Below are 26,039 nucleotides of genomic sequence, written 5' to 3'. Positions count from 1 at the left end.
GTCTTATCTTTATTGAGCCAAAATTTGAGCTAACTTTAGTTGACAATCGGATTCTTAACCGCAACTTGGAGTTGGATGTTGTCAGATCATGAATGAGTTTTTTGATATTTCATTAGTGATGTGGTCGTTTTACAAAATTAAAAAAATCGATATCCATTACGGCATAAAGGTACAAGCAAGTAAATGCGCTAACAGAAGCTGCAAACGTTGATTATCGATGTTCATTTTATGAACAGTAGCTAGTGACATTTAAGAGCGATGAAGCCACGGTGCCAGTGTCTTCTTTATGATGTTGTTCCGGTTGATGTGGATCGGTGCATTTATCTGGACCGTATCATCAAAAGTTATCAAATACGTGCCGCTGATGGTCCTTTCGGCTTTGTTTCCCTCTCTTAACACTACCGTGTAATCGTTGATGATTATGACACCATCGTCAATTATTTCTAGGCTGAGAGCTGCAATGCGCAGTACTACCAGAGTGCAACTGTTGAGCACACAAAATGTTGTTGTGACAGCGCAGGATCTCAGTCTCCAAAAGCAAATACTCTATTTTCACACTTTGCTATGATGTTGTGATCAAAATGAAGTATAATCCCGTTATACGACACAGGAGATAAGCTAACATTTCTACAAACCAATCATCGGTAAACTGGTGGTGTGTGGTGGCGCTTCTTCAAGATTTCTTATGTCCTGTCAGCAAAGGTTCTGACGTCCAGTACTGATGCTGAGGAGATATAAGAAGGTATCCAGGTATCCTCTTTCTTACCGCTGCCTAAAGCAATTCGTGCTTTAGTGACTTTCAATTATGGCCCATGTCAGGGCGTCGATTACAAAAACGCAAATTATATGTTTTCGTATCATTCATTTGGTCCGCTCTTTCGTTGCGGCTTACTTGAGTTCAACTTATCAACTAAACTTAGTACAATTTTTCTTTCTTAACCTAAACCTAGCTTATTGGTCCCCAATTGTTTACCATTGTTCTGTTTACTCATTATCGTTGTCGAACGATCAGTTCACTGAGAGATAGTTGCAATAGTGGAAGGAGCATTCTTAAGTATGAAAGGCTATCGGAGAAATTTATATTTTCCATTGTTTGCGGAAAATGCTGTATTTTCTATATCAGACTCGCGAAGTGGTATCTGGTGAAAACCACTGTTTAGGTCAATGACAGTAGATAATTTTTTATTTCGGAGATTTGCAAGAACCTCGTTAATCTCGCATTTAGGGTACTTATCGGGAATTGTAATCGAATTGAGTTTGCGGTAGTCGATAACCATTCGATACTTCTTTTCAGCGGTAGCATCCATTTTCGATATCCTTATTACTCCGTTAGTAAGAAGTTCCTCGACCTGGCGTTCGATTTCTTCTTTTAGAGCCATTGGATATGGGTATGGTTTATAGTAGTAGTAGGGGTTTCGGTGGTTTTCCGGATCTCACCTTTTACAAGAGTAGTGTATGTGAACTTTTCGTCGGGATCGGCAAATAGGTTTGGGCATTTGCTAATAATGCTGTTTACTATATTTTGCTGTTCTAGATAAAAGTGTGGAATATTAATTCCGTCATTATAAACTTCCAGAGATATCCGTTGCTTTAGCGGAATAGTCATATTTGGCAAATCGTCATAAAATTTGTATCTGTATGTATGCTTTTAATTGCTGGAGCGTGTCTATACCGTAGTATGGCTTTAGAGTTGGTAATTAGAAGAATTTTATTTTTTTTTCTACCAATGGTCCGAAAATATCAACATTTTCGATTAGTTTGTTGAGTCCTGTCTTTATTTCTTGCTTTCGTATGCTATCTTTATGTATTATTCTCCCACGATGAACTCGACCAGCTCACCGTATTTAGGGCGCTGCCGCTATTCTCTGCTGCGAGGCGCCTGGGGCTTCTTCGGAAGCGTGTTTCTAAATTTGCTGAAATGACGTTGTTTCCTGTAGTTTCTGTTACTGCTGCAGCGCCATCATTTGCTGAAGTACCAGAAGTTACGTCGTTGGTTGCTGCTGTACCCGAAATTGCGTTATCGTTCGCCGCTACTGAAGGCGTTTTGGTAACGGTGCTTCTTAAGGTTCTGTTAGTCGGTTCACCGTTTTTTTTCCAGTGGGGCACCTATGGTCGAAGTAAGCAACGCTTTTAGTTGTCTTAGGCTTGCCGTTTCTGGGAACGAGACTCCTTAGTCCTAAAGGGCTTCGGCTATTTGTTGCCTGGCTGCCATTGTCGATTCCAATAATTTTAAAATATATGCGTCTCAATTAATACTTTTGATTTTATTCACCTGATGCTGTAGCGATCTCACAGTATGATGTCTTATTATTGTTACATTCCACTTACTTCTATGCTAGTGTTGCCAACAGTCTGTTTATATAATTATTAGTAGATCCTGTGTCCACTAATAGAGTTACGGGAGTGCCTGTTAGACCGCACTTTGTTTGAATGCAGGACGGCCCGTGCATGGAGTAGGGCCATTTGCTGTTGCTTTTTGGACTCCTCTGTTTTAATTATTCTTCTATTATTGTCGAAAGCTTTTGTTTTATTGAAGTCCGCAGGCTTCGTGATGAATCCAGGTTTCCCTTCTTTTATAATAAAAACCTTACTGGTAAATAAACTGTCCAATGTTTCAGGATCTGTTAATTTTTGCAGTACTCGGTGTTGTCCGTTCTTTCAGTATCTGTTGTCAATATTGTTTAAAGTGTTATCCACTATTTCACTATCCTTTTTCATCACTGAACTTCACTATCTTGGGGGGGGGAAAAAATATATTTTTTCACTAGCACTAGTGTGCCTTCATTATTGATAGGAAATTTTAACTGCTTACCTATTTTTCACTTACTACTATTTATACCGAGTACATGCATATTGCTTTGATACCTTTTTTTTTTGCTTTGATGAAGATGTTTTGATGTTAGTTGTTGTTTTGTTTGCTACTGATAAAGATGTTTTGATGTTTTTAGTACGTCACTGGGATAATGAAAACGTTCCTTAACTCGCGTTGATCCCTGCTCGGGTGCCAGTTACAACTTACACTGCTTAGAAGTTAAAAAAAATATATATGCTTTGGGGACCCGTGCTCTTTTATTGTGTTCTTAATTATAACGGAAAATTACAAAGTATTTTTATTAATGCTAGACCTACCTACACCTTCCCTTGCTGCGCCGTTGCCGGAGGCTGTTTCAACTATGCTTTTGTAGTGACTACTCGTGGTCAGCGTGCTATTGATTTTTGAGTTATTCTAATCATCTCTGATATTAAACGTTCCATTTCGGATATGAAACTATTTTGGTATTTCGGGGAATTGAAAACGCCGCTGACTACTGCAAAGCGTATTGCAAATTCTTTGGCTGCTGGTTTTACTAATTTTGCAGCGCGTTTTAGCTACAAAATTGGAAGATTTTTTTTTGTCATATTTTTTATTTATATTTGTATTCATTACATCCACGTTATTGTTGTTAAGTCCGTGGAAGTTGACCCCTCATCGTCTAACGATTTCAAATCTAATAGTGTTTTTAGGGTAGTACTTGTCCAGTACGTAATTTCTAGACACCTTTTTAATAGTTTTAATTCTATTGACATTTTCCTTTTTTACCCACTAAGGGCAGCCGTTTTTATCCTTGGCTGTATATCCAAGCCTGTTTGTACACTGCAAGTAGAGCGTTTATACTTTGCATTACCGCAAATCCTGCAGCTTAGCTTGCCTTTGCAAGAAAGTCGCGTTGTCAGTTAAAAAATTGTTTGCAGCATACGTATTTTTGAAGGTGACTTTGTATAGTGACCTTTCTAAAGCGTAAATAAAGTCTTAAATCTTCAAATCGAGATCTTTTACGTGAGGACTCTCATTCTCAGCGTTGAAAGGATTCGTTTGAATATTTGGCGGAAAAAGCGTGCCCCAAATTGTTAAATTTGTTTTCAAGGTGCAAGTACGAACTATTAGTACGTAATAATAAGAAAAAAAGGTATATTAAAATTAATTATATTCCTATGCTGCGGTTGTGGTTTATGTAGCATTCAATGGAGTTGATGTTGGCCTTTAATGATTGACAAAAGTTCGTTAAGGTAGTATCTTTAGTTGCCTGATTTATGTAAATCCTTAAACAGTTCTGTTATCAGTTTTTCTAGCTCAGATACCTTCCCCTTCAGGTATGCGGGCTTACCTAAAACAGACTGTGATACGTTAGTAGTTTTCTTGGTGAAACTGGCCGACTTCGAACATTCCTGGCCTGATTGGCATCGGAGTACAACTTTTTAGCGGTGGTACTGTATCTCTAAAAGGGTCACCAGTGGTCATTAGTGGGCCAAAGTCGGCATCCTCCATAGTCAGCAGGTCAAATCTGTTTGAGTTTTCTGGAAAATACGTTTTTAAAGTTTCGCGTCTTGAACTCCTTTTGGCAACCCTGATGTGGTTGACTTCCTGTTCCTTCTCCTATCGGATAACACATAAACAGCGCTATAACAAAAAATACATTTTTGGTGGCATTGCATTGCATCACATTCAGTGTTCCCACATTTTTTTACAAGAAAATTGTGTATGAGCTAGACGGCATTGTCTAAGAGGTGGAATATAGAACTCTACTTTTAGTTTAGTATACACAAAAAACTATAGGGCTATTCGCGATTCGGTGCATAAGAGCTGACAAATTTATGCAATTGCAGAAATATGCCATGGATTGTGAGCGACCTTTATTAAACTGTCATGGTAAAGCTTTTGCAAAACACTTTTTGTGCATCAGCTTTGGTTTTGTTTATGAATGCAATGCATAGCATATTTATGCTATGGATTTTCGGTATTGCAAATTTGCCAAGCCATGACAAATGCAAATGCGTGTATTTTGTTTGTGTATTGCAAATAATTTGCAATACAAATTTGCAATGCAATGATGCTAGGCCATTTGCACCGGATCGCGAATAGCCCTTATGTACCTACATTGCATTGCATTTTTGACTGAACACACTCCAAAGGGTGTAGACAGAGTATGTCTGCTAAGAGCAATCCTTATGGTCTAAACAGGCTCTGACCATCGCAATAAACATGATTGCCTAAGTACTATATACATTAAAATGCTTACTCTCCTGATTCTACGCTATATTACCTAGTTATTTGTTACGACTGGTCATACTTCTTTGGCTTTCTGCAGTCTTTGGAATGGTGGCCTGAACAATTAAATTTGTAGCACCTTAGACGTTCATCGGTGCGTTGCTTTAATGCTGTGCGTTCCGGCAATGTAATATGAGCAGAATGCTTTCACAAATTCGTTTGGTAACATAAAATTGTGCGATCTTTCTTCATTCCGGAGTTGCTTGTCTGGAGTTCCTTCAGCGAGGTAGTCGGCGAATTCTTCATAGCTTATGTTCAAATCCGCTCTTAGGGCGAACTTGTCATTATAATAATTTGTGAAATTTTCTTCCGGCACCCACATTCGACTTTGGAACCTAAGACTGCGTTCAAGCTTTCTTCGTGTGTACCCGCCATTTGCTTATCTTTTTCAAGCAGAGCCTTTTGTCGCTTAAGGAGCTCCATTTCTTTTTTCAGCGGGTAACGGATAATTGTTCTGCTTAAGTACAACTCCCGCTATCGCTGTCTTCGGCGTGCCTTACTGGACGACGCCCTAAAGTGCCGCTTACGTACCAAACCATGCCGCTTCGAAAACACACTCCATCGTTGTCGTCGTCAATAATATTGTTGCTTCTTAAAATTCTGTCGTTGTTTGCACCGTTATTCCCACCATCATTTGTGTTATTGTTCTTAAAATTGGCTTGTGCCAACGGCCGTGCACCAGGTCTTCAGCTGCAACAGTGAATAACTCTCAGCGCTTATGTTTTTACTTTCCATTTTTTATCTATGCAATGGTTTTGCAGACCACTTCTGATGTAATTTATCAGATTTTAGTGGTATCAAATAAAACTCAACTTCTCTTATATTTGCTAAGAACAATCCTTATGGTCTGAACAGACTCTGACCTTCTCTTAAATACTAATTTCGTATAAACTTAAGAGCTATTTACATTAGTGCTTACAGCAAACATGACTTAATACTAGCAGTAAACATGTTGGTTTACACTAACCCATGTAGAAATGCTGACAACATGAACGCCCCTGATAACACCATAAGTTTCAAAAGCCGTCCTTGAAATGAAGGCTCTTAGACCCGTTTGTTTCAGTTGATCATTTAACAAGACATTGTTTGCGACAAAAGCGCATTTAATGCTACTTTATAAAGGGTATGGTCTATCTTTGTAACGGGTGATTTTTTTGAGGTTAGGATTTTCATGCATTAGTATTTGACAGATCACGTGGGATTTCAGACATGGTGTCAAAGAGAAAGATGCTCAGTATGCTTTGACATTTCATCATGAATAGACTTACTAACGAGCAACGCTTGCAAATCATTGAATTTTATTACCAAAATCAGTTGGCAGAAAATCCGCTTTTTTATCGACAAATTTTGTTCAGCGATGAGGCTCATTTCTGGTTGAATGGCTTCGTAAATAAGCAAAATTGCCGCATTTGGAGTGAAGAGCAACCAGAAGCCGTTCAAGAACTGCCCATGCATCCCGAAAAATGCACTGTTTGGTGTGGTTTGTACGCTGGTGGAATCATTGGACCGTATTTTTTCAAAGATGCTGTTGGACGCAACGTTACGGTGAATGGCGATCGCTATCGTTCGATGCTAACAAACTTTTTGTTGCCAAAAATGGAAGAACTGAACTTGGTTGACATGTGGTTTCAACAAGATGGCGCTACATGCCACACAGCTCGCGATTCTATGGCCATTTTGAGGGAAAACTTCGGAGAACAATTCATCTCAAGAAATGGACCGGTAAGTTGGCCACCAAGATCATGCGATTTGACGCCTTTAGACTATTTTTTGTGGGGCTACGTCAAGTCTAAAGTCTACAGAAATAAGCCAGCAACTATTCCAGCTTTGGAAGACAACATTTCCGAAGAAATTCGGGCTATTCCGGCCGAAATGCTCGAAAAAGTTGCCCAAAATTGGACTTTCCGAATGGACCACCTAAGACGCAGCCGCGGTCAACATTTAAATGAAATTATCTTCAAAAAGTAAATGTCATGGACCAATCTAACGTTTCAAATAAAGAACCGATGAGATTTTGCAAATTTTATGCGTTTTTTTTTAAAAAAAAAGGTATCAAGCTCTTAAAAAATCACCCGTTAATTCGGTCCATATCTTTAAATCTATAGGGTTTTGATTTGATCTTATAGTGATTTACCACTATTGGTTCTGTTATCCTTCGCAATTTCTTGCATCAATTAAAACAAAGACATCACCAAGAATATTTTGTGGGTGTCTATACAACTCTGTCCGTCACTGTTCAATGTGCTGCTGTACTTTTATTTGTACCGTTAACTGTCGCGCTATCCATTGTCTCACTTACTCTTCTGCCATTTTATTGACGGTACTTTCCTCATTATCCATGTTTTTCTCATGTGCTTTTACGGTTTTTTTTTCTAACCTCAGAGGCTCCACTTATATTAACACTTCTGTCAATGTTTTTTGCTTTATATTTCAAAAAACTATCTTTCGCCTCATTTTCTTTTTTAAACGTTTCCCTCTCGTTAAGTTTATGCCCGATACCACCTCAAAATTATCTGCCGTTGACACCCTCGACTGCAATGTCGACGAGTCGATTACGCCGTTCGCGGCAGCCTCGCGTGTATGAAAAATATACATTCGTTTGCTATTGAAAAAAAAAAAAGTATTTTTAGATGTTGAACGCCCACCTGATCGAACTCTATGTTCAGTGAATGTCGAATTTTTTTTTTTTTAATATTAACCGTATTTGAATAGTCTGTAGTTTTTTGAATAAAAAATATATATATTGCGGCGAAAAATCGTTTTATTTCACCGTTTTTATTTTTTATTTTTTTGAATCCGTCAATATGAAGGCCCTCAAATTAAGCGTTTTGATTCAGTGATGAGCTCTTCATTCGATCCAAATCTCTTACCGTCCAGACATTTTTTTCAGGTTGGGAAACAGTTCGTAGCCCAATTTATGAATTTTTTACATGGTGACTACACACTTGTGCACCCGTGCATTGTCTTGATCTAACAGTAGTTTTTTCTTCGCCAAATGCTGTCGCTTCTGCTTCAAGTCAGTAATTGAATCTGCGCAAAAGCTCTGAGTAGTATTCGCCGGTGTACCCTTTTATGCTTTTCAAGGTTATCGATGTATATGACGCCACGTACATTCCAACAAACTGTGGCCAAAACCTTGTGAGCACGTTCACCCGGAGATCTCTTTTGGGCGACCTTAACGTTCGGCGCCACTCGAGCTGGTACCACCACAACGGAACTCAGTAAATCAATGTTTAACCATTTATATTGAAAGTGCAAACTCCCCATAGTATTTATCAACCCTTTCCTTGGTTTCGGGGATGGTTTTTTTTACGGAAAAAATTATGCTCAATCAGTACAAATTCACTTTTTTCCATTTTCGTTAAAATTCACGAGTAGGGGAAATTTAAACTGCATAAACTTATTCATTTTGAATAAATATATTTTAATTTACTTATTCGACTACTACCTCATTTATTTTTTTATTAATTAAAAAATATATTTTATGAAACTTCTTTATTGTATTAATAATGGTAAAATGCTTTTGGCGCTTGTTTTCATTACATATTTCTGATTCCTTGGTTTATGTTTTCAGTGAAAATACGCTCACTGACATGTGGTATAAAAAACAGTGCATCAATTGATCGACTCCAAAATCAGTTCCAAGTTATTTGTAACAGTTTTAGAATTTTGAAAAAATACTCCTGACGTGATAGTATCTGACTGAAAATCAATCTCAGTCAAAGACAAGTACTGTGATAATATTTACAGTTTCATCCAAGATTTATCGATAAAAAAGTTTTAAGTTTAATATGTCAAATCAAGTTATGAAACGGTAGAAACAAGCATTTAACACTTCCTTTTATAGTTAAATATAATATTCTACAAATTGATTTACTATAAAATTCTTTTACAATTAGAATTCTTTTAAGTTTAGTCTATCCTTTTCCTATTTCCGTTTTGTTTTGGTTCACTTTTATTTCTTTTCTTTTTCTGCTCTCTTTTGCTGTTTCCAGAACAAATAAATGCAACAACTACCGCCTGCATGCCCTTGAACGGGCATCTGCTCACTGCAGCTTCGTCAATCGCCAACGCCAACATCAGCATCTATTCTCATACCAATGCAGTACTAGCAGCGACCAACAATCGCCCTCCTGCTGCAGTTATCGGTGTTCCTCCTGTTTCTACCGTGGCTGTCAGCGTCAATGGCACTTCATTGAATACTTCAAGTGGCGGCAATAACTATACTAATCCGCCTATATTCAACCACCCGCCCATCATTTCACCCACATTCATCGAACACAAGTACTCGGCCAATACTTTCAAAGAGAAATTTTTGGCAAACCTGCGTGCCAACCATAGTAGCGCCCACAAATCAAATAATAATATCAATGGTAGTAGCAACAATAAACAATCGTCTGACAATTGCAATGCGACTACCAATGACAGTAACAACAATAATGGCAACAATGCCAATGCGGTTGCTAATGAAGCTGGTACCGATAATTTGATGGGCAATCACTCTAGCAGCGACTCAACAGCCAACGCTACTGTCGGTATCGATGACTTGTGTTCCATACAACAGCAATTAAGTGAAAACTATAATAAGAACACGATTTATCAGAAGACAATAAATTGAACGCTTTCAATGAGACGACCAGCTTCAAAGTGGTGAAGTTGCGGAGCTGCGTGCAATATCCACGTATTTATATATGTCCTATATACATATATAAATAATACGTTAAATATTTGGCTGTGACGAAGATGACGAAGACTACAGAAAGGCAAAGCGGCGAGTGCAACAAACAAAGAAATTAAATTCAAAAAGTATAATAATTAAATAAACAACAATGCACGAGAGAGAATTGAAGGCTGGGGTAAAAGCTGAAGATAAATGGTGGGTGCAAATTGGGCGGTTAGTTGAGATGCTATGACACTCCTCATAATTGCGAGGTAAAGCTTAATATTTTTCAGTGTCGTTTTGAGCTATACGATAATCTGCATATTTTTTGTATTAGTTAAAGCTTTTTTGTTTAAATTTAAATCATATTTCACGATTATTCTTTTTCGTAATTTCATCGCATTGAATTCATTGTACACATTTTTTGCTTTAAATACGAGATTTTGTCAAACATTTATTTACATAATTGGATTTAAATAAAAAAAGGGGCCGCAAGGCCTCTGATGTAATACAGAAACTGCAATATGAAAATAATACGATTTATAAATCAAAACTTTGTTTATTTTTCTGTGGCGAGACTTTTGTCAAACGTTTGGTTTCTGTAATTACTTTTAGGCGACTAATAATTCCATTGCAACAATCGTTACAAAATCGTCCTTTTTTAACCTGTGCATGTAGTATAATTAAGTATAATAGCGAAAACAAATTCTTAAGTATGTGTACTATCAGCAACTAACATAACGGAATGACTTTTACATTCTTATACAAAACTAAACTGTCTTTAATTTTTGGTATCCAATGTCTCAGCAGACCAAATGTTCGCAAATCATACCGCCTGCGCCGGGTTTTACAATCAAAAAAGTTTTCAACGGTTTTCTGCTCACATGCGAGCTTGTGTGCGGACATTTAGCCAGACTCGCTAAAGGCTCGTGTGTTGGTCAGCTGGGGTAAAACATACTGCCTATAAATGCCTAAATTTATCAACAAAATTACTCTTTTGTATTTTGCTGTTTGTATTTGCAGCGTAAACTTTTTGAATCTTTTTGGGAGGGAAAAGTATTTTAAAATACTTTTATACAATATTTACAGCGAGTGCAAATTTAAGAATTTCATGTCGCTAGCTGAGTTAAAAGTTGCTAAGTCCACTTTTTATGAAAACTCATGTTTTAATACAGGAGGCTAGATAAATAAAAATACAACGTTTCGAAAAGGAGTATGATCCATACTTGTTTTATGTTTTTTTCGTTTATATTCAATGAAAGGACAATTTTCTAAGTCCAAAAGAAGCTCCGATAATTCCATGAGGCCAAAATAGAACGAAATCTTTTAATAAAGATCGAATCCCTCTGATTTGTATGGAGTTTTGCTTTGCTTTAAAAATGTTGTATTCAAAGTTTTGCGCAATAGTACTTGAAGAAAATGGCCATACAAATTTTTTTCCTCCTGTAAAATTTTTAAATTGGGACTTAGCAACTTTTCACTCTAAGCTAGCGATACATGGACATATGTATGTAATCGAGCAAGCATTAATTTTCGAAATAATTTCGTAATTGAATTTGGGTTATCAGACTAAGTATTGGCAGTGCACATTGATTTCATTGCTTTTGGCTGCGTACTCGATGCACTTAAATAAGTCTCTACCAAAAGCTAATAAGGTATATAAAAAAAAAATAAAAAATAAAAATTATCGTAACTAACAAAACTCGCTGTACCAAAAACTATCTCAAAGGAATACAAGCATTATCCTAAACTCATACTTACCCATTTACATGAATATATATGTATGTATAAAAAAAAAATATAATAGCATTCGTAATGTTACGCAAAGGCACTTGTAATAAAAATTAGGAAAATTATTTATACTAAAAATCTCGATAAAAAAAATTACATACACACATGCAAATGTATGTAAAAGTAAGCTTTAAGGCCAAATTTGCATTTCTTTCCACGCGAACTAGCTGCCGCCAGTTTTTCATATCCTTACCTCTCAGTCTTACTACTGTCTCTTAACACACTCGCTCTTAAATACAATAGTTTATGGCCATTTTCACAGTAGAGAGTTGTCTCATATTCGGGAGTTAATCAACAATTAACTTCTGAATATGATTACACTCTACACTGTTAAAACAGCCCTTTTTAGCCTGTCAAATCATTTGATTTTAACTTTTTCTGTAGCAAAATGTAACGCTATTTGTATATGCTACATATGCATATGAAAATTTGTTTATTCTCTTTAACTAGTCACTATTCTTATAGGCAAATTATAACTAATTTATGGTTTAGAAATCGTATTTATAATTATTTTTGTACATAATGGTTAGCGTAGTTGGTAAATAGTGAAATATTAGGTGCGTTAATTTGCCGATTAGTTTGAAGATATGATGTCAAATGATTGAAATTAATAAAATATGTATGTATCTAGTAACTATGTATTTTTTCTTTAAAAGAAACCCTTGAAGTAAGAAATAAAAATAAACAAGCGAATGCCTACTTGGTAAGGAGCGCGGCGTTTTCTTTTCATGATTTTTGTTAATGGTCGTCGCCTTTACAATGCGTCTATGTACAATTCATTAAGAAGTTATACGCTCTGTTCACTTTTGTGCATGTATTAAGAAGTTAAAATTGAATGTTAAAAATAATAAAATGGTTTACATAGAAAGTATGATTATCAAAAAATAAAAAATAAATAATAATAATTGAATTGTGAAATAAAGTCTTAACCCATACAGCTAAAGAATATCGCTTTTCTATGCCTACTAGTATGAGTGTGTTCAAGGTTCCAATTATTGTACTACGTAAAAATACATACATATGAATACATAAAGCATAAAGCTCTAAAAAAAGAACCTAATTCAAAAGGTTTGTAATATTTGTATCTAATAATCAGCCTAATCGCCAAACCCATGTGAATAAATCGTTACCATAGTTTAACAGGCAAAACAAAAACAAATTGGACATTTTTTTTTGTTTTGCTTTATAATTTTTGGTAATATTTTTCCACATGGAATTCATAATATGGTCGAATAGAGCGATTAAAAAAAGCTTGACATTAGTTTTGTTGTAACGATTTCTTTATCTTATTTGGTTTTAGAAAATATGTGTATTTGATGTTTCTGCTGTCGAAAGTAGAATTTATTAAATCGTTACCTAAACCAACTCCCGTTTGCAATCCCAGCAGATAGTTTCAGGAGCTAAAAAACCCTTGCAAAAGGATTTCTTGAGTGTCGCGAGGCCCTCCACTCTGCGTTTCTTTCTCCTTTCTTTTATGTACGGAGTGGCACAAATTGAAGGTCTTCTGCTTTTGCTACCCATAGAAGGCAATTTCGAGGAGTTCCTTCAAAGCTGCTTCTTTAATTCATAAAAAATCATACTTCTTCAAGGTATTTATTTAAATTTATCAAATATGTTTTATTGCAACTTAAAATGAATATGTTAAATTCATTAGTAATTATAAATAATATTAACTTCCACATTCGCGTAAATTGTAAATAAAAAAAAAAAACCTTCAATAAGGCTTGCAAGGAAGCACTTTTTTCTTGGGTAAACTTTTAGAATCGCTTCACTTAAACTATATTCACATTACAGCATAAATTACTTTGATTTGGTCAAATTACTTCACCTAAATCAAGTAAGTTCACATTTTCATTCAAAATTTCTATAGCACGTGTACGTACGAGTGTGTAGTTTGTACTTGATTTCAAAAAACAAATGGTTGCATACCTTAAGGTATGTTTTCAAATTTCTTCAACAGTGGAGGTTAAAATAAATGAATGACCGTTTTTCCTTCAATTGCTTCTTGATTTATGATAAATTATTTCATTTCTATTTACAGCCCGATTCTATGCACTTGATAAATTGAAAATCTTTATAATTTGTCAATTTTTTATTATTCATCAAGAATTTGTATTCTAGCACAGAAATAAAAGTTATTTTCTTGACAAATTAACAAGTTTTAAAATGCCTTTGACAAATTGAAATTTGATAAAATTTCTTTACAAAAAAATATATATAAAGAAAACACAGAATAGGGCGGTTAATTTATTGACAGATTTTACAAAGCGAAATTACTTGATTTCAGCATGATTTGCTTATAAATTACAAATGAGCCGTAAATTACGATGATGTGAATATGCTTTAAGAAGGCCTACCTTAATTATCTTCTGGGATTCTCAATTCTATGTAATTTTCTTTTAATTTGAAGAACACTCTTCATTTGATTTTAACAAGCGGTATATAAAATATACACAGAAATTGCTATCTCTTAACCACCAACCCAAGTAGGACTAACAATTAAAAAAACTTAGTTCAGTTTTATTCATATATGTAAATACATATGTACATACATACATACATATGTATGTATATATGTAATTGTAAAAAATATTTAAAAAAAATTACACCGTAAAAAAATTTTAAATGAAATAAAAATTAAAAAAAATAAAAATAAATAAAAGAAAAAAAAAACAATAAAAAGTGAAAACATTGAAGAAAAAATATTTCATCTTATATAAGACTGCTGTGTTTTGTTCGTAAAACATATATGTATACTATGTAAAATTATTATAGTAATAATTGTCAATATATTGTACTATACAAAGCAAACAAAATATCAACAATACAATAACTAATCACGATTATAATATTAATATTTTTATGTAAAGCATTATCCTTAGCATACAATATTAAATATACAAATGTGTAAAAATATGCATACACTACATACATATGTATTTAAATATGAATAACAATGTAATGATATTGAAATGAAAGGCAAGGAATGTTAGTTAAATATAAAAAAATATATTTCTTTTTTGCTTTATGTGATCTATTACCTAAATACCTTCATACATTATACATACACAAACATACATAACTACATATATACTAAGGTGTATACACATACATACATACGTACAGTATATATATACACACATATATATAATTGGAAAAATAAATGGTCCTTTGAAAAATGTCAAACTACGTGTAATTTTTACTTTATGTTAAATAAACAAATAGCTGCACATAAAGCTGGTTTCAAGTCACATAACACTGTTTGTTTTGTAACTTTTTCAGTAAATACTAGTAGCGTGACTGGATGACGAGGGAGGATGGTTCCGTGCGTAGAAGTGGAAAGCTTTTGAATGTCATTCATCTGGGAGTAGCCAGAAGTGATTATTGTGCGTACGGTGAAACCGCAGCTTATAACGTCCGGATATTTAAAGAACAGAAAGCCTCGGATGACACCTCCTTTTTTTTGATGAGGACGACAGCAAACGTACAAGGGTTTTAATGCCAAGGTGGACAAAGAAGGGACCTTGGGCGCCACTGTCGGAAAATTCAGCCTCCACGGCGAAATTTCCGATAACGGACTGAGTACTAGGTTCCGCCATAAAAAGACCACCAAGCTACATGGCTGTCTCCAGATCGAAAAACGAGAAAACAAATCGACCACGTTGTGATAGACGGAAGGCATTCTTCCAGTGTTTTAGACGTACGTACATTCCGAGGGCCAATCATCGACTCGGATCACTATCTTGTTGTAGCCAGGATACGCAGCCGCCTCTTTGCAGCAAAAAATGTGAACTCACCACTGCAAGGAAAGCGTCGAAAAGCACAACAAAAGGCCAATTTATTCGCCACTAGACCCACACACTTGCTCTCTGAGAGCACTCTTCAACAATCCGACATAAGCAAGCAGTGGAACCATATTTCCCGACCATTAAGTAACGCCGCCGGAGAAGCAGTTGGATTTCAGCGAGCCCGAAAGAACAACTGGTACGATGAGGAATGTCAAGAAGCCGCAGAGAGAAAAGACGCCGCCTATAGGGCTACGCTGCGATTAAACTGAAGAGGGAAGCGAGACGTATTTGCGGCATTAAGAAGAGAGAGACCGAAATACGTGAGTGCGAAGAGCTTGAAATTCTGGCCGACATAAAAAATTCTCTGTTGTACAGAATATGGTCAGATGAACGCATGCCCGACTACTGGAATTGAAGTGTGCTCTGCCCAATCCACAAGAAAGGCGACCCCGCCATATGCGCCAACTACCCCAGGATTAGTCTACTAAGCATAAGACTGAAGCCCAACCTCAACGAACTGATTGGACCTTACCAGTGTGTGTGCCAGTTTAGGCCTGGCAAATCCAACATAGATCAGGTATTTACAATAGGCCAAATCTTGGAGAAGACCCACGAGAATAGGATCGATACACACCATCTATTTGTCGATTTCAAAGCCTGTCAGAATTTGGAAGGACCTCTCCGAGCCATTTGATACCAAACCCGGTTTCAGACAAGATTTCTCCCTTTCGTGTGATTTCTTTAATCTGATGTTGGAGAAGATAATCAGAGCCGCAGAACTGAACCGCTCAGGGACAAACCTTTACAAGAGCGTATAATTGCTGGCGTATGCCGACGAGATCGATATTATCAGAAAAAAAAAACAGGGCTGCGTCTGTTTTGCCTTCTCGGGATTAGATAGAGAAGCAAAGCGAATGGGTCTGGTGCTGAACGAGGACAAAACGAAGTATCTCCTGTCATCACACAAACAGTTAGAGCATAAGCGACTTGGCACACACTTCACTGTTGACAGTTACAAGTTTGAAAAAATAGATGACTTCGTTTATTTGGGAACCAGCATTAACACCAATAATTATGTCAGCCTTGAAATCCAACGGAGAATCACTCTTGCCAACAAGTGCTACTTTGGACTGATTAGGCAAGAAGTAAAGTCCTATCTCGTCGTACAAAGATCACACTCTATGTATAAGTCACTCATCACGCCTGTGTTGGTGTATGGCGCGGAGGCATGGACAATGAAAACATCTGATGAAGTGGCTCTTTGAGTTTTTGAGAGAAAGTTTCTGCGAAAGATTTACGGACCTTACGCGTTGGCGATAGCGAATACCACAGACGATTTAACGATGAGCTGTATGAGCTTTACAACGATACAGGCATAGTGCAGCGAATTAAAATTCGCGATGCTGGTAACAGAGGAAGAGGAAGGCCTCCTCTGCGTTGGAAAGACCAGATGGAGAAGAACTTGGCTTCACTTGGGCATTTCCAATTGACGTCAGTTGGCACAGAAGAGAAATGACTGACACCGCCTACTTATTATCAAACGCTGTATCTCAGTAGCCGCTTCACCAGTCCTTACCAAACCCGGTACGAGCATTGCCTAGGCTCTAGCTAAGAGATCTGTTGAAATTCTTTGAAATCAAGCAATAACCACGCCCACCTACCCAATAACGGCGTTTTACAGAAAAACGAAAGCTGCGATAAATCAGTACCTACTGAAGATAATTCACTCAAAATCGGTTATTGCGATGAAAGTTAGATTATTAAAAAATTTTGAATAATGAACGTGGCGTCGCCCTCTTATGCCCGCAAACGTGTACCTCGGTAACCGATTTATCAATTTCTACCAAACTCGGCGCACTTAATAACTTTGGTATAGAAAAGCAATTTGTTGAAAATTTTATCAAATCGGGCTTAAATTATACTCCGATATTTCAATAACAGAAGAGGCTAATTTACTCAAAATTAATAGTCACAACAATCTCTTTGCAGTAAATAAGACTGCTATAGACTTTGAGGAATTGGGCGTGGCACCGGCCACCTTATGACTACAAGGGGTATCTCGGTAACCACTTTATCGATTTCTACCACACTTGGTTTAATTATATCATTAAGTCTAAGTAAAAAAATACCCCTGCTTATCATGCAATGGTAGTTTAGAGAAATTGAAACAACAGTATTTGATACCTGCGCCGATTTTGCCCGAACTTATACTTCTTTCCCTGATTTTTATCCCTCGGTTCTCTGGCTTCTGGCTTTGGACATTTCATTTGGAGGGGAAGTTGCAAATTCATGCTGGGAAAATTTTTGCCAGCAAGAATTTGCAAGCAGGATTGCGGCACACGGTTGCATTTTGGTCAACATTAATTTGAATCAACAAGTTCGTTAAATTTAAAAATTTACAATCTTGTTACGATTTACTAATGAAAGAAATATGTAATTATTTGTTTATTCAATGAATGTAATTATTTCCAAACATTTGAAAGGTACTCGGCTGAAATAGCTGTATTCGTAATGGAAACGCAGTTCACACCACTGTCCATATAGGAAATCCGACAGTGATTTCCACAAAGAAATTGAAGCGTATGTTGAAGAAAGTCAGAATAAGAAGAAATATACGTATTGGTACTGTTTTGTTTTCCACCTGAAATAATTTCAAAAAATTATTATGTTCGAAATGCAACCGTGGACGCCAGCTGGCGGTGAAGCTTGAAAATGTTTGCTCATTCCTGTTCGCACAAAACTCAGGAAGTTTCTTTCTCAGTATTTTGGTACTGGCTAATTCTTAGGAGCGATTTTTCCAGAGCAATGTTGAATCGCCTCATGTAAAGGCAGCTTAAGCATCAAGAACCCCGTATTTATGGTCTGCTCTATGCTTATGTTATACGAAATTACTTTACATATATAAGTTGCGTTCCAGATGCTTCACGATATTCACGAAATTCACGATTTGCAGGAACAGCTGTTTTCCCCATTAATAAACCTTATGGGAGGTGGTCACCTGGAACGACTTCCTGTAAAAACCTGCAAATCGTGAAGCATCTGGAACGCAACTATTCATATCAATGAAGCATAGTGAAATTGCTCGGAGCAACTGTTAATGCAGCAGTAAGACTCAAAGAGATCAGATCATGGATCAAAGTAATCTCTAGTCTTTCAGATATCTTAGGAACATAAACGTGTCAAAGGTGTATCAAGAAGAAGTGTTCGCCATCCAGGAGACCTCACGGAATCTAGCTCAAAGATATAGAGAGAACAAAAGAGTCTTTATTCTCTTTGGATAACTCCTTCGTCCTATTTCCTTATAAGAACTTTTATTTGCTTACATGACGCATCGCATCAATACAGCAGTTCCAAGATATGCTTCAGGAGGGTTCTGCTCTTGAGTCAACGTGAACTAAGAAATTTACGTAAAAAACCGATTTTCATTTTCAGCCCCATTTTTGCATTAGAAAAATCAAAACCGCCGCGAAGCAAGCGGTCATTTGATAGTACATATATGAACACTAACATTTTTTTATTAATTAAATTATGTAATTATTTATTAAAAAAATATTATTAGAATACAATTAAAATCAACACTTTATGCTGGGTTTCTACTAGGCATTAAATGAAACAAATTTAAATGACAAAGTTGGCGTTAAGAAATACCATGGAACGTTAAGAAAAATATTAAATTCGTTTCCAACTTATTATGTAATACCTCTATATTGGCAGTAAGCTAACTTCTCAATGTGTAAGTATTCCGAAATCAGTGAAAGTGAGAGAGTCAGTACCGTTTTTGTGAATGTATTGTGTACGTGAGCGCCGTTTTTGTGTATGGGTTGTATACATGTTTATTTATAAACGTATGTGTTCCTTTTCTTTCGTGCGTGTTTGTTGATTTATCTGTACTGTAATGTTTTCGGACGGTACTAGCTCTTACTGCCAATATAAGAGTGTGTATTACATATGTATATGGTTTCCAAATGGCATTTTTTTATATGCCATGCATTTTTCAATGCCAAGTAGAATTTCAGCATTACACATCTTTGATTTATCCGATGTTGCTCACTTTTTATTACCTCTCGTGCATATTTAACATATTGTTTGGCTGGAATATTGTGATAATGTTTAATATGTGTACATAGTTATAATTACAGATGAATGATTACAGTATTTTTCATTTTTATATCATTGCGTTATTGGTTTAATACTTACAAATATAAAATTGTGTATCTATAGGATTTTATTTTTTTGAAGCCAACTGCGCAATATACGAGCTGATTTTCTCTAATAGCATGCGATTACCATTCGCACTTGCTTTATTTTGTACGGCATATAATGTGTTGATATCACGTTGTTCAAATGCGCTATCCGCAGCTTCATCCCATAATCTACAAAAGTATATTGTTTATAATTATAGTACATAGTTAAATATTGTCTTAAAACTCACTCTGCACGTAAATACCAATGCGCCTTCCGATCATCCCGACATTTCATAATGTATTTGCGTGCCTCATGCAAATTATTTTGCTGTAGACACATCTCTACAAACGGCTCATAACCAATGGGACTTTTTTTACTTTTTGCAAATTTCTCCAAGTCATCCCATTTGTATTTTTCAGACAAGGTTATAATGCGCAACCACCAAAAGCGCTTATCTGGTACCTTGAAGTCATTTTTGATCTTTTCCGCTTCTTTGAGCTCTCCAATCTGTAGCAACAGTAGCATCGTGTCATGTATGGAGAGACCATTGAAGCTGATTTGATGCACCTTGCTGTATCTAAAAATTATTCGACTTTAATTGGAACTTTTTGTAAATTATGCATTGAGACTCACTTGGGAGTTAATACATTCTTTTGCATTTTCAATATTTTTCCTGTGTCAGCACACAATTCAGCCTCGACATGCTTTCGCCCCTGTGTATAACTATTGGCTATGATAGGCAGATTTGACTCTAAGCTATCGCTCTCGAGTGCATTGCGGAAATGGTACTCGGCAATGGATTTTTGGTCATCCTCTTGATTGTAGATATCATACAGCGCAGTCCGACTCCATTCGTTCATCATTTTCTTGTAGATATTTAAAGCCATAGGATATTCGCGTATAATTATCTGAAATGTGGCATTATTACATAACTGATGGTATTTTTAAAAGTTATTTACATTAAAATTTGCAAGCATCATTTTCTTTTTAATCTCCAATAGCACAGTAGCCACCAGCTCCGTATCCCCAGATTGCGTGGCACTTCTAATGGCGCGGTCATACTTGCCCAATTTTAGCAATAGCGGCACTTGCAATGATGCGCGAGGTTCCAGTTCAAGCAGCTAATAAATTAAAAATGTATCACATTTTTGCATATCTACAAATTTAATATGTTCATGCAAATACTTTTATAGCAAGTTCATCGCGTCCCACATCATGCGCCTTTTCAGCAATGTTACAAAAAGAGATCCCTTGCACTGAAGGATTTTTGAATTTTTCGGTAATTTTTCGCGCAACCTCATTATCGTCTGTAATAAAATAGTTACTTGCGCTGCAAGTGGCACGAATTCTTATTTGGCTTACTTTTGTCATTTACAACTTTGTGGTAAGCCCAGTGTTCTAAAATCCACGACTCTGGTAATTTCAGGTGTTTTGCTACCTGTATTGCAATGGCATAATGTTTCCGAAAGACTAGGCGGCCTAGCACAACTTCCGGTTTCAGATGACAAAATCTAGAATAAAATTTAAATCGCGCACCTTTAATTTACTAAGATATAAAAATTTGAAGCAAATTACTGTTTATAAGTCAATGGCATTGCAATTTTTTCATGACGTAAAGCATTAAGCACGCGTAGTATTCTGAGTATCCGCATATATTCATCAGGATTGTGTGAAGGAATGAAACCTTTGCCAAAGTACGCAGTCTTAAATGGAAGTTATAATATATTTAATTTTTTATGTTTAGCGCAAATTAGCAAAATTATTTACACGTAACAGGCTCTTTTGTGTCTCCGTGCAGAATTCATAACCTGCTGCTTCGATGCATTCGTCTACTGCTATGTCCATTTTGTTGCGAAACAAACTCAAATATTCATCAGCTTGGTGTGATTTTTCCTGGTATTTCTTTTGTGCCTCAAATAAAAAGCTGGAAGGTTCTTGGCTGTTTACCGCAAATATATTTTGTACACACTTCGGCAACTTTTGAATCATTTCATGTGCGTTGTTAGTTATAATTCGTACACCATCCATTTCGGCCACGAGAAAAATTGCTGGATCATAGGTGAACAGATTTTTATCGCCATTGCGGTTAACAACCAATAGGAATGAAGGATAGGATATGACTACAGCATCAGCCTGATGGTTCTCAGAGCTCATAACCCATTCAATTTGCCGTGGAATATCTTTTCTTCCTGTGTCAAATTCACAATATTTTTTATTCATATCTACTGAGCCTAGCCATAGGAGCCCATTATTTGTATACAACGCTAGATTTTGATGATTGTAAGACACTGACATGAGTAGTATGCGTTCGAACGGTCGGTCAAAGAGATTTCGTTTAATCGTGCCCACGGACTCGCCAGGGAATAATTTAATAATTTCTTGATCACGACCCAACAAACAATATGTGTTTCGTTCTTCTGTGATTATTTCCCAACAAGTGCATTCTGACGCGGATTCTGAAAAAGCCATACCATAACAATGTATATACTTATATATATCATTTAACTTTACTACCACAAAAAATGATATTTTTTGTGATTAACTAACTTGGAATTTCTGGAAGTTGTCGTGTACGAACGTCTTTCGCGTTATTGAGTTTCAAGAATATGCGTCCGGTTGTTGTAAGCACGGCTATGCCGGTACCGGAAGTGGATTGAAATATTTTAGCATCCACAATCTAAATTAAATATTTATAATTGCAAAAAAGAAAATTTTTTTTTATCAAACACACACCTTGGTTAAACTAGCCTCTTGGCCCATACTGTATGAGTCCTTTTCGTTGCCAAACATGTCATAAATAAATACTAATGCATCATCTTGGACACAAATAAGCTCCTCCATATCTGACCAGCCCATGTTAATTAGTTTGCCGTGGTTCCACTGTAACCAATTTGGAATTGTGTAAAAAGATTCATTTACAAATATGCATTATTTTTTCCGTATTATATACAAACCATGATTTTGGCCAACTCCAGACCGGCTGTGTCGAATATGCGTATCGTGGGTTTGACACTACCTTTAACTGGTACAATTTGCTTTGGATCTCGCATCACGGCTAATGGTCCACCAAACGGTGCGCCCACAACTTTCATGTACTCCAAGTCCACATCCAGTGGCCAGTCGGGAGTAAAAAGGTCCAATTTTCTTGAAAATGTAGCGCGTATATTGAACTGGATTATACATAGTGAATATAAAACCTTCGATATATTACCTATACGTATCCGGGCGTAGGACGAACCAATCGCCCGTGTTATACATAATCGGCATTTTGAGTTTTCTTTGTTTAGTAGAAAATCGAAAAATTACAAGAAACTCCTACTTGCAAAATAATAACAAATGCACTTAATGATTAGGGATGGAAACATTTAAGCAATGTTATCGATATATCTGTTAACAAAATTTAAGACTATCGATATCGTTATAACCAGTGGGACAGTGATCGGATGTCTCTAAAATTACAATAGATGCAGCACATTGTATGTAATTCTTGAATACTAGAAGTATTTTTTGTTGCGAACCCGTACGAGTCCGGACTAGTCTGATATAGTCAGAATCAGTCAGATTTTACTGGAAATCGATCCCGTACTCGGTTCTCTGACTATTGAGAGGACAAAAAAGAGAGTAAATAAAAGCTTATAAAAAGGTCATCTCTCTGTCAGAAGTTTCCAGTTTTAGTCCAAAGATTTTTTGCTGGCAAGTTCTGGTAAATGTGTCAAACGATCAGCTGTAGTGTGTTTGGCAACCAAATTGTAAACAAAAGAAAAGTACACTGTGCTAATGCATGTTGAAAAGTATTTAATTTCTTGTTTAAGTGAAAGTATTTTTGGTTATTTATATGTGGGAGCTGAGTGTGTTTACGTATAGAATAAGCAAATATTACAACCAAAATTTGGAGGTTATGTTGTTGTTGACAGAAGTTACAATTTTTTACTAGAAAGCTATCCCGTACTTTCCAATGTTACTCTCTCGCTCGGAGGAATTTTTATTTTTTGACAGATTCACTAGTTTCAGTCAGAGGAATACCGAATTGGACCTTACATATATGCCGAGCACCATTTTTTTTTTTTCTAAAACTGATTAATGCCACATTCACTATCGTAGGCCCTTTTTAAGCAATATATAAATAAATGGCTGCCCCATATAATTAACTTGTTTTGCGCGCTCTCCTCCAATTTTCGGCGCTACTGTTTGTGTTCATGCGTTTTTTGCAGAACATTAGTTGTCAACTGAACACTGTGCATTAAGTTGTCAACTAGATCAGCTGATTTGATTCGCTGGTAAATGCAAAACGAATATGTGAATAACCGTATATCATGTAAATTGTTGCTAAATTTACGGGTCTAACGTGTTCTTGAATCAATAGGTTGTAAAAACTAGTGTTTTCTTACACATTACATTAACTAATAACAAACACAAAGCATACGGGTGAGTGGAGGGCAGGAAGATTAAAAGTGCAACAATGCGCGTATGTATATATATTTTAAATTTCATCTTTTAAATCAAACATTCCATCATGCAGTGCACACGTGTCAGAGCCGCCAGGTTAGTCCAACAACCATCTACAAATATGGATACAAGTGAATCTCCAGGTGTAGCAGAAGGTGTGGACGCACTCACGTTGAATAGTCCTGGTGATGTTAAAGTAGACAAGGTACCGAACGGTGTAGAGGCCACGGAAGATGACGCTGATGTTGTGGATCCGTGGAATGTAACCTGTGCTAATGATGAAGGCATAGATTACGACAAGCTAATAAGTAAGCAATTTTTTATTTTTATTTTAGTACTTCAATAACTGAAAAAATCATTTGTAGAACGTTTTGGTTCCTCGAAAATAGATGAAGAGCTGATAACACGATTTGAAAAGATAACTGGAAAACCAGTACATCATTTTATACGTCGTGGTATTTTCTTCTCTCATCGTGATTTTCATACGATTTTGACTCTGAAAGAACAAGGAAAACCATTTTATCTTTATACTGGACGCGGACCAAGTTCGGGATCATTGCATATCGGACATTTAATACCATTTTATATGGCCAAGTATGTGTTGACATGTTAAGAGTATTAGAGTATTAGTAAAGTAAAGACGATTACAATGCCCTTTAGTTCATAGCAGGGTTGTTGCGAATATTATTCCGAAATAAAATCTTTTCCTTTGGTATCAAATGAAAGAGGACTTAAATATGTATCTTTAAAACTGAAATGTATAAACGAGGGAAGCCACAAATTGAAACATGTTTCAATAAAAAATTTTAATTAATTACTATAGAACAAACCTTGTGTCATGAATATGCATTTCTTTAGTATTAAATTATGAAAGAAATATAAATAGAGGCCGTTCATTATTTCTAAATAGTTCTAGTTTAAAGCTATTTCAGTCCTCTTTCATATGATACCAAATTTGTTTAATTTGGATAGGCGGTTTCTTTATTATCCGAAAAGGACTTTTATTTTGGAATAATATTCGCAAAAACCGTGGTTCATAGTATGAGCGGCTAGTTCTCTTTTTTTTTAACTTGCATATATATTTTTAAAATATATGTTGACATGTATGAGTATTACCGTATTAGTAAAGTAAATACGATTAAAATGCCAGTTAAGTTCATAGTATGAGCAGCTAGTTCTTTTATTTTTTTACTTGCATATATATTTTTATAACATTTTATGGCACTTTATTAAATTCTTCGCATTATCTCCTATTACTTCCCATTAGATGGTTGCGTAAAGTAAATACGATTAAAATGCCGCTTAACTCTTTTATTTTTTTATTTGCATATACATTTTTATAATATTTTATGCCACTTTATTAAATTCTTCTTCTATCTCCTTTATACTTCCCATTAGATGGTTGCAAGAGACATTCGATGTACCGCTGGTTATACAGTTAACTGATGATGAGAAATCGCTGTGGAAGGATCTGAAAATTGAAGAAGCTATTCAATTGGCATATGAAAACGCAAAAGATATTATAGCTATCGGTTTTGATGCAGAAAAAACTTTTATCTTCAACGACTTGGATTTCATTGGGTAAATTTTTAGTTTATTAAGTTTTATGTCTATTTTAATGTATGCATATTTGTTTCAGGAAATGCCCTGCAATGTATCAGAACATTATTCGCATTCAAAAATGTGTCACCTTTAATCAAGTAAAAGGTATATTCGGATTTGGTGACTCTGATATCATTGGAAAAATTGGTTTTCCTGCCGTACAAGCTGCACCAGCACTCTCCAGTACGTTCCCTTTTATTTTTACTGGTAAGAAACCAGTACACTGCCTCATACCATGTGCGATCGATCAAGATCCGTACTTTCGTATGACACGTGACGTAGCACCACGTTTGGGATTCCCAAAATGTGCGCTGCTACATTCAAGCTTTTTCCCCGCACTTCAAGGCGCGAAATCAAAAATGTCAGCCAGTGATCAGAATTCAGCAGTATTCCTTACCGATACACCAAAACAAATAAAGAATAAAATTAATAAATATGCATTTTCGGGTGGACGTGCCACAGTCGAGGAGCATCGCAAATT

General features: G+C 36.0%; 3 protein-coding genes across 3 annotated transcripts; 2 read left to right on the top strand and 1 right to left on the bottom strand.

The window, feature by feature from the left end:
• Window positions 1-1,918: 1,918 nt before the first annotated feature.
• Window positions 1,919-9,704, top strand: LOC118751395 (ras guanine nucleotide exchange factor P-like). The gene is made up of 2 exons (XM_036486217.1): window positions 1,919-2,117; window positions 9,082-9,704. The coding sequence occupies exons 1-2, from the start codon at window positions 1,919-1,921 to the stop codon at window positions 9,702-9,704; spliced, it is 822 nt and encodes a 273-aa protein (XP_036342110.1).
• A 9,837-nt stretch (window positions 9,705-19,541) lies between these two features.
• On the bottom strand, window positions 19,542-22,887 carry LOC118751397 (vacuolar protein sorting-associated protein 16 homolog). Its single transcript, XM_036486218.1, has 12 exons — window positions 22,722-22,887; window positions 22,465-22,654; window positions 22,244-22,390; window positions 22,058-22,187; window positions 21,278-21,966; window positions 21,086-21,213; window positions 20,873-21,021; window positions 20,696-20,817; window positions 20,470-20,631; window positions 20,144-20,418; window positions 19,758-20,087; window positions 19,542-19,698 (listed from the first exon to the last, which is right to left on the bottom strand). The coding sequence occupies exons 1-12, from the start codon at window positions 22,775-22,777 to the stop codon at window positions 19,551-19,553; spliced, it is 2,526 nt and encodes an 841-aa protein (XP_036342111.1). The 5' UTR covers window positions 22,778-22,887; the 3' UTR covers window positions 19,542-19,550.
• An 846-nt stretch (window positions 22,888-23,733) lies between these two features.
• Window positions 23,734-26,032, top strand: LOC118751399 (tryptophan--tRNA ligase, cytoplasmic-like; the record flags this gene model as incomplete). Its single annotated transcript, XM_036486220.1, has 5 exons — window positions 23,734-23,975; window positions 24,030-24,264; window positions 24,322-24,550; window positions 25,355-25,537; window positions 25,596-26,032. Coding segments are annotated over exons 1-5 (1,090 nt in total), but the record flags the coding sequence as incomplete, so codon positions are not given.
• Between the last annotated feature and the right edge of the window lie 7 nt (window positions 26,033-26,039).

The sequence above is a fragment of the Rhagoletis pomonella genome, unplaced genomic scaffold, assembly GCF_013731165.1.
Source record: "Rhagoletis pomonella isolate Grant_MI unplaced genomic scaffold, Rhpom_1.0 Rhpom_scaffold_00678, whole genome shotgun sequence".
NCBI lineage: Eukaryota > Metazoa > Arthropoda > Insecta > Diptera > Tephritidae > Rhagoletis > Rhagoletis pomonella.
The sequence above is the reverse complement of the archived record's forward strand: the minus strand, read 5'-3'. Positions and strand labels throughout refer to the sequence as shown.

What these genes read in the sequence shown, in the direction of transcription:
- LOC118751397 (XM_036486218.1), bottom strand. Translation starts at nt 22,777, where the DNA reads ATGCCGATTATGTATAACACGGGCGATTGGTTCGTCCTACGCCCGGAT. An exon ending in TGGAGTTGGCCAAAATCATG is followed by an intron (nt 22,391 to 22,464) that starts GTTTGTATATAA and finishes AATTGGTTACAG; the next exon opens with TGGAACCACGGCAAACTAAT. An exon ending in GCGATGAACTTGCTATAAAA is followed by an intron (nt 20,632 to 20,695) that starts GTATTTGCATGA and finishes TTAATTTATTAG; the next exon opens with CTGCTTGAACTGGAACCTCG.
- LOC118751395 (XM_036486217.1), top strand. Translation starts at nt 1,919, where the DNA reads ATGACGTTGTTTCCTGTAGTTTCTGTTACTGCTGCAGCGCCATCATTT. An exon ending in GTGGGGCACCTATGGTCGAA is followed by an intron (nt 2,118 to 9,081) that starts GTAAGCAACGCT and finishes TGCTGTTTCCAG; the next exon opens with AACAAATAAATGCAACAACT.